We start from the raw sequence: 7,992 nt of genomic DNA, 5'->3' as shown, positions 1-7,992 counted from the left end.
TAGGGAAAAGGCAATTAAGAAAACTTTTGCTTTGTAAGAACATGAATGTATGATAAGAAGTAGTGGCAAATAGTATTCTGTAATTTGTGTGTGGTTCAGTATTGCTTTTTGCTTTAGTGGTTTTATTAAAAAAGGGACAAATCAGAATATATTTGAAAATTCTGGACCTGATTCTAGTTGATCGTTTGGACTATAGATGCCTTTATATATATACACACACACTCACACATGCACATCTCTATGTATATGTAATTTTTTTTTCAAATGAATAATTTAAAGATTATTTAAATAAGTCTTTTAAAGTACTGTAGCATTAGTTTCAAGAATGGAAGCATTATATAGGAACATTTAAGAACAGGAGTATTACACTGCAGTATCTCCTCTTTCTGATTATCACTAAAGTCTGCAAGATAATTATATGCTGACAATAACATGCACAAAATTGGAGCCCCAATGAATAATGCTTCATTTCTTTACATGATCTTTCTCATCCTTCATCTTCAGGGTACTTTACAAGTTAATATATATGTCGAGAGAAAGTTTTATTTTGTTGTTTAAAATAATTTTCATTTTTAATGTAGAAGAGAGATGAGATGTTAAGAGCATAAGAGTAGTCTGGTTATGAGATATTTGATGTTTCCTGGCTTTTCTGCATCTAGATAGATGCCTTTTTTTATGGTGGTAAGTTGTTCAGTTAAACACTGTTGCCCAGTGTTGAAATAACTTGAAAAGCCTTTCCTGACACAAGTATTTAACTATGTAGTTCTTTGATGATGCAGTGGGAAAGGAACAACCTCCTAGTGTTGTTCACTTATCAATATTCCAGTTGAAGACTAAGACAGACAGACATACCATACAGAAAACTGTTAAGTGAATTTGTGGTTGTAGTATCTGTATAGGAGAGAGCTTTGTTTATTTTATGAAGAGGTGATCAGTATTACTGAAATAATGCATCTTGCAGCTAGACCATTATTCTGCCCTTTTTTTTTTCTCCTCTGTTTTACCTTATGTTCTTTTTATGTTGTTAGTATATGTTGACTGGAGTTAGGAATCTATATTAATCTGAGAGGAATTAATCTTAGTTACTACCTGCAATTTTGTGTTTTCTGGGTTGCAGAAGTATCAGTGAGTTGTTAATTTGGTTGAAGATCTTTATATAAGCAACAACAAAAAAAAATAAGACTAGCATTTTAATGAGTCATCTCTACCTGGCTGACTAATAGTGGGTCAGAGGGGTTACTGATTTTGTTTTTAAATTTCAGAGACATATGTTTCTGCAGTATAAAGTTCCTATCACTGCTTATCTTCTCTGGCTATTACTTAATGTTTTTACTGGGTGGTGTGCAAGACTGTAAAGGGAAATAGTCTGTTCCTGTAATATGAAGACTTCCAAAAACTTTTTTTTATATGATCTCTAGATTCAACTAGCATCCTGTGTTTTGAGTTCATGTGGAATTTATTCTGAATTTCTGTTACAGATTCAGTGCAATAACTAAAATAGCCAGTAGTCATTTGTAAAGATTGCTTTTTTCTTTCTTGGCCTTTTTTTTGTCATCAGGAAGCTATTCTAACAGTATACTTACACATGAATTAATTTTTTTGTTTTCAAAAATTGAGTAATTGAGGTATAAACTTCCTTGGCCTGCATTGTTGAAGGTGTAATCTCTTTCTACCTGCTGGTCTTCAGATAGAAAGGGTTATTAGCAGTTTAATTGTATTCACAGTAGCTGCACTATAGATGTTATATTTTAGTATTGGGAGATTTAATCTTGAAAGCTTTTTATTTAAACAATAAAGCAATTCTGTATTCAACAGATTTCCCCCCTTCTTTTTAGACAGAAACTCCAGCTGCCCTTATTTTGGCACCAACGAGGGAGTTAGCAATTCAGATAGAGAGACAAGCTAAAGAACTGATGGCTGGTTTACCCAACATGAGAACAGTTCTCTTGGTAGGAGGTTTACCACTGCCACCACAGCTTCACCGTCTCAAGCAAAGTGTTAAGGTAAGGACTATAGTGTGGAAAGATCCTGTGGAGAGTTATGTTTTCATGACATGCACAGAAAAGAAAACTGTTACTGTTGGCCTGTATGGACACACAAAAACGTGTTTTTCCTAACTCTAAACTACTGAATTAGTTGTTAGGTCTTGAAAATTTTACAGTGATACATTTTTTTAAAAATGTTTTTGCTTCTAATTAAACATAGAATAGCTTTTTTGGTTTTGAAAAAGCTTCATGCATGATATTGCTTCTTTCAAAGACTGAAACATGCCATTTTATTAGACAAGGAGTTGTAATTTACAGCAAAAATAGTACTGTTTTTAATGCAGATTACATTGCTTGTACTTAGACACTTCCATTAGTTCTAAAAAGTCCATTTCCTTTTGAAGCTTCATAATTTATTAAGTTATCTATAAAAGTTTTAAGACTTATTTGAACATAAGTAATTTCACTAATTAGTGCCCTTCTCACCTAGGTGCTATAACTTTACAGTTTTTCTAGAAGAGTCATCTGTCCTTTCATGCAATTTCTGACTCATGGGCTGTTTTGTTTTTTTTTTTTTTTTTGTCTTTTGTTAGGTTATAATAGCAACACCTGGAAGACTTCTTGAGATTTTAAAGCAAAGTTCTGTTCAACTGCATGGCATAAAAATTGTAGTGGTGGATGAAGTAAGTTTTCAGTTACCAGGGCTGTATTGCCTATACAGAGGTCCATGAAGAGCCAGTGTGGGTGCCTAGTCAAACTGATTAAATATACAGAGTGTTCATTATAAAGATAAAATATATTTCTTAAGAGAAAAAATTAACTTTTAACACATTTTGAAATGTGTTTGAACAATGCATGTCCTATTGGCTATAAAAGACTTAGATAGCTGTGATGCTAATACTGCTAGACCAGTGTGAACCATTTAAGTTTTATTTTCTCACTTAGCTTTTCTTCTGACTGAAAATACTGCTGCATTTGGATTATTGCATACCAGTCATGCACATTATGGTTCTTCTGCCAATTCAAGTTCAGGATTCTGCTGTTTATGGAAAAATCTGGTACAAATCTAATATTTTTTACTTAGGTGGATACCATGTTAAAAATGGGTTTCCAGCAGCAAGTGTTGGATATTTTGGAAGACATCTCTCACAATCATCAAACCATTCTGGTGTCAGCCACGATTCCAGTGGGCATTGAACACTTAGCAAATCAGCTTCTGCACAATTTTGTAAGAATAACAGTTGGAGAAAAGAATCTGCCGTGTTCCAATGTTCGCCAGATTATCTTGTGGATAGAAGAACCGTCTAAAAAGAAAAAGCTGTTTGAAATACTAAATGTAAGTCTAGTATTTTTCTCATAAGAAGAACTTATAAACTTATTCATATCTGTACACATTTCTGTCAGGTTCTCATCTTTAATTCTAATCTGTATGTAAGTGAAGAGGTGGAGTGCGGCTAAGCATGTAACTGCACTAACTAGCTCAGTAGTTCTGCAGTGTAGCAGCTTTAATGGCAATTTCAGGGATTACTCCACCCCCGTTGCTCACAGGTCCTTCTGTGCAGCAGCAAACTAGATTCCTGTGCTGGGATCCAAGTTAACAATTACAATTTTGGTAATTTTTTTAGTGTTTCGCAGTATGGCATCACAAAGATTTGTACTGGTTATCTGTGAGTCGTGGAGGAACAGGATTTTCTTAAACTGTTATAGCTGCTATATGGCCTGGGAGAGGTTTGTCATTTTAAAAGTCATTAAAGAAACTGGTGAGAAAGCTAATTTAGTTCTTTCTTGAATTTTCTTTGTATGAATAATAGTATATATCTTTTATGAGTGCTTTGGGGAGGGCAAGAATTTTGGACTCTTGGCTGAGGTTATCCAAGAAGTAAATAAGAATCTTTAACTGAACCTTAGAACTTAAAGAAATTCAGAATTTCTTTGTAACATTTAAAGAAACATGAAAGAAAGCTTTGACTTCTAAAAAAATGCATGTATTGATATAAACTTCTGACTCTACAAATCATTATATGTTTATGATGTACAGATTGGTACAGTTCATGGCTGGTATCTTACTCCTCCTTATCTAGAGTCTAAGAACATTTATTCATCTGAAAATGTTGCTAATGTGGAGATAATGAGCAGAAGAAATTGAATCCAAGTTGCTGATGGCTTACATTTACACAAGATTACAGCAGCAAACTGTTGTAATACCTTTTTACATAAACGGTTTAATTTTACAGGATAAGAAACTCTTCAAGCCTCCAGTGTTGGTATTTGTGGACTGTAAGCTAGGAGCAGATCTCTTGAGTGATGCTGTTCATAAGATTACAGGATTGCAGTGTACAGCTATGCATTCTGAAAAGTCTCAGGTGGAAAGAACAGACATATTACAGGTTTGTGCCTTCTAAAGTTACGGGTTTTTTTCATAGCTTTAAAATGGCAGTTTTTTGGGGGATTTTTTTGGGTGGCTTAATTTGAATGAGTTAAGTCATAATTCACTGCTTTTCTGCAGTAAAATCTGGAATATTGCTGGGGGAGATGAGAGACAGATGGGACCAAGCAAAACTGTAGATAATAATGCCATTTAAAATGTGGGTAAATACTGGAGACTCTTTCCTGGGTTATTTGCTTTGAAATGGGAATTTAAATATGCACTTAACTTTAATTGACGATTTTATAAATTAAAATTGTGGTTTTGATTTCTCTTTAATTAGTGCTGTGAATTATATTCCTCTTCAAATCAAGAATACAGGGGGGCATTCTCTCTTCTGCAATAGAATAATCCCACTGGGTGTATTCTCACACTGTATAACTAACCCTAGCCTGTGCTTGGAGAGGTTCAGGATATAAATAAGGAAGAAAGAATTAATTTTTGTTTATTCCTCCCTTGCCAGGGATTACTTCAACAGAAGTATGAAGTTATAGTAAGTACTGGAGTCCTTGGGCGTGGGCTTGACTTAGTCAACGTCAAATTGGTAGTAAATTTTGATATGCCTTCAAGTATGGATGAATATGTACATCAGGTAAATAAATTAATTGCTGAAATATGACATCCACCTGTGGAAATGTAAATTTAAATTTGAATGTAAACGTAAAGATTATTTTCCTTTTCATAGTATTGTTTTTATAGGAAAGAGAGGTAGGTGCTGAATATCTCTGCCATAAGTCTCTTAAGTAAATTACTAAAATCTAGAACACTGTTCTTGTATCTGCTATCTAAGTTACTAAAACCTAGAAGAAGCTTCTTACATCAATGATGTTTGCAGTATTATTCTTCCTGTTTTGTACTCTCTTGTATCATTTTTCTGTCTATAGAAAGCAAAGTTTACCACGTTTTTACTATCTATGTGAAGAAAGGCTAAATACCACTCTTTCTGCTGCAGCTCATCTGCAGTGTGGGATATGCATGTCATACAATCGGGAGACCAGTCGTGAACTTTTTTTTCATTCCCTCTTCCTATTCCAGTATCTCCTTTGTTGTTTTTTGTTTGTTTGTTTGTTTTGTTGTTGAGGACTTCTTGCTTTAGGAAAGATGGTGTGTGGGTTGTGCATATGTGTGTATTTATGTGTATGTATACACACTCCAACCCCAGTTTGGCTAGCAGATCAAAAGAACTAATGATTACCCTCTTTTTGACACTTAGGATTAGGAAGCCACTCTTACTACTGTGTCTAGTTTTGAGATCACTACTACAAGAAAAGCCAACAAACTGGAGACAGTCCAGACAAAGTTAGGGGCCTGGCACAAGCGACACGTGACGAGGGGCAGAGGGAACTGGGCTTGTTTGGGCTGGAGTAGAGATTTAATTTCTGTCTTCTGTTTGGTAACAGGTGGTTACAGAGGAGACAGAGCCAGAATCTTCCTGGAGATGCACAGTGAAAGGACAAGAGCCACTGTCACAACTTGCAGTAAGGGAAGTTCTGGCCTGATAACAGGGAATAATGTTTTTCACAGTGAGACTAGTCAGGCAGTGGAGCAGGCTGCCCAGGGAGGTTGTGGGACCTTTGTGCTTAGAGACACTTGAAACTCCTAGTACAAGACTCTGAGCGAACTGGTCTAACTTTGAAGTTCAGCTCTGTCCTGAATAGTTGGGAAGGACCTCTGGAAGTCATCCAGTCTCATGAACTCCTGAAATATTCTGGGTTACTAACTGCAGTGTAGCTCTCTGGTTTTTAATTATCTTTCTGCTAAAGTTTCAAGGGAGTAGTAAATAAATATAAATGGTCTTTCCTAGCATCAAAACTATACCGATGTTAACATACTGTCTGTTCCTAAATAATCTTTGTAGATTCTTTTCTAATTTGTTCAAGTACTTTGGAGAATATTGAGAAATAACTTCAAGTTACTAGAACATTGAAAGTGAAGGGCTTTTTTATGGTCATGCTTAAAGGTGTCACGCTTGATACAAGATACATCGAAGTGGCATTGCTATAATAAACGTTTTAAAAAATGTTTTGTTTGGACCAGGTTTACTGTAAGCCTTGGCCTGTAGGCCCATGTCATATATCTCAGCATCAGTATTGGACTTCTGGTATGTCCCATAAGCAAGTGGTCATTTTAGATGCATTTAAGATAAAGCTTCAGATCTGCATATCCTGAATTCAGGACGTTTATTAAAACTTTCTGCTTAGAGGATGAGATAAAGAGATTTGGCACTTTGTGCCAGGCCCCTAACTTTGTCTGGACTCCCTCTGGTTTGGTGGCTTTTCTTGTAGTGATGTTTTCAAAACTAGACACAGTAGTAGGAGTACTGTGGCTTGCTAAGTGCCAAAAAGAGATTTGTTACTTAGGTAAGTTGCTGTTTTATAACAGAAAATAAACTTTAAGGATATATGGAGGGCTTCCACTTGCTAAATTAAAATGAGTTTTTGCTTTTTCAGGTTGGAAGAGCAGGAAGGTTGGGTCACAGTGGAACTGCAATCACTTTTATCAATAACAACAGCAAGAAGCTCTTTTGGGATGTTGTGAAGAGAGTAAAACCAACGGGCACCATTCTTCCCCCACAGCTGCTTAATTCCCCATATCTTCATGACCAAAAGAGAAGGGAACAACAGAGACTTAAACAATTACAGAATAGCCTTGTAACAGGCGATAATATTATGGACATTATTAGAAAACATGACAAAAATAATTCTCAGAGGTAATAAAGATATAGTTATCTTATGTAATTATAATGCAAGTGTGATGAAAAATAAACATGGAGTGATGATGCCTTGTATATTGCCTTTTTAAAATCAGTTTATGTATTCAGTTTTTTAAGGAGTCTCATCTTTATTTTGAAGTACAGACTAGGTAGTGCCTAGTAAAAATACTGTGTAAGCCTTTTTCACAACCAGTAGTCTTTGGTCTTGCTTGCAACAGAACCTGAGAAGAGACTCTGTATTTTGTTTTAATATTTCTGAATAATTGTTCCAGGTTTCTTGTGAAACACCTCTGGTAATTTTTATGTCATTATATTGAGGTAAGATCTTTGCGAAAGACACCTTCCTCCTGCTACCCCCGCCCCCTTTTTTTAACCAAAAACGGTGACAGGTTAGTCTCTGAACACAAGCCTCAAGTGCTCCCTGTTAGTTTACATAAAAGCTTTCAGGGGGAACATTTCTCCAAATCCTCAGCATGCGCTCTGGGAGTTCCTTATATGCATATAACATGTATACAAGGTTTTTCTGTAAACAGTACTGAAAGTTTAGCTTCTCCTTTATTGCCTGTGGACCAGTTAAAAGTCCTGCTCAAGCACTTTGCAACAGCAGAACTGCTCTGTTATTAGCGTAACTTCATTGTAGAGAAATAGGATAAACCACGAGTTAAATAAGAAACTGTGTTCTTAGTTAATGAAACATTATAGTTAATATATAACTGATCATATTTACTGATTTACAACTCATATAACTTGCCATGCTCTGACACCAGATGCTGTTTCTTTTTTTTTTCAGGAAATGAGACTAAAACTGTGTTAAGGTAGTGTTGTGTGACTTACTGTCTGAAGTCTGAGATAGCATCAAAACTTCCCCC

At 35.4% G+C, this 7,992-nt stretch overlaps 1 protein-coding gene across 1 annotated transcript in view; it reads left to right on the top strand.

The window, feature by feature from the left end:
- Positions 1-7,305, top strand: part of DDX59 (DEAD (Asp-Glu-Ala-Asp) box polypeptide 59) — an 8,626-nt gene extending 1,321 nt beyond the window's left edge. Inside the window, exons 2-7 of the mRNA XM_010283411.1 lie at positions 1,836-2,003; positions 2,579-2,668; positions 3,070-3,321; positions 4,220-4,372; positions 4,874-5,002; positions 6,861-7,305. Coding sequence (XP_010281713.1) covers positions 1,836-2,003; positions 2,579-2,668; positions 3,070-3,321; positions 4,220-4,372; positions 4,874-5,002; positions 6,861-7,124 — 1,056 coding nt within the window. The 3' untranslated portion in view covers positions 7,125-7,305. The remainder of the gene's footprint in view (positions 1-1,835; positions 2,004-2,578; positions 2,669-3,069; positions 3,322-4,219; positions 4,373-4,873; positions 5,003-6,860) is intronic.
- Positions 7,306-7,992: the final 687 nt, after the last annotated feature.

This window comes from Phaethon lepturus, unplaced genomic scaffold (assembly GCF_000687285.1).
Source record: "Phaethon lepturus isolate BGI_N335 unplaced genomic scaffold, ASM68728v1 scaffold32753, whole genome shotgun sequence".
NCBI lineage: Eukaryota > Metazoa > Chordata > Aves > Phaethontiformes > Phaethontidae > Phaethon > Phaethon lepturus.
This window is presented reverse-complemented; position numbering and strand designations above follow the sequence as displayed.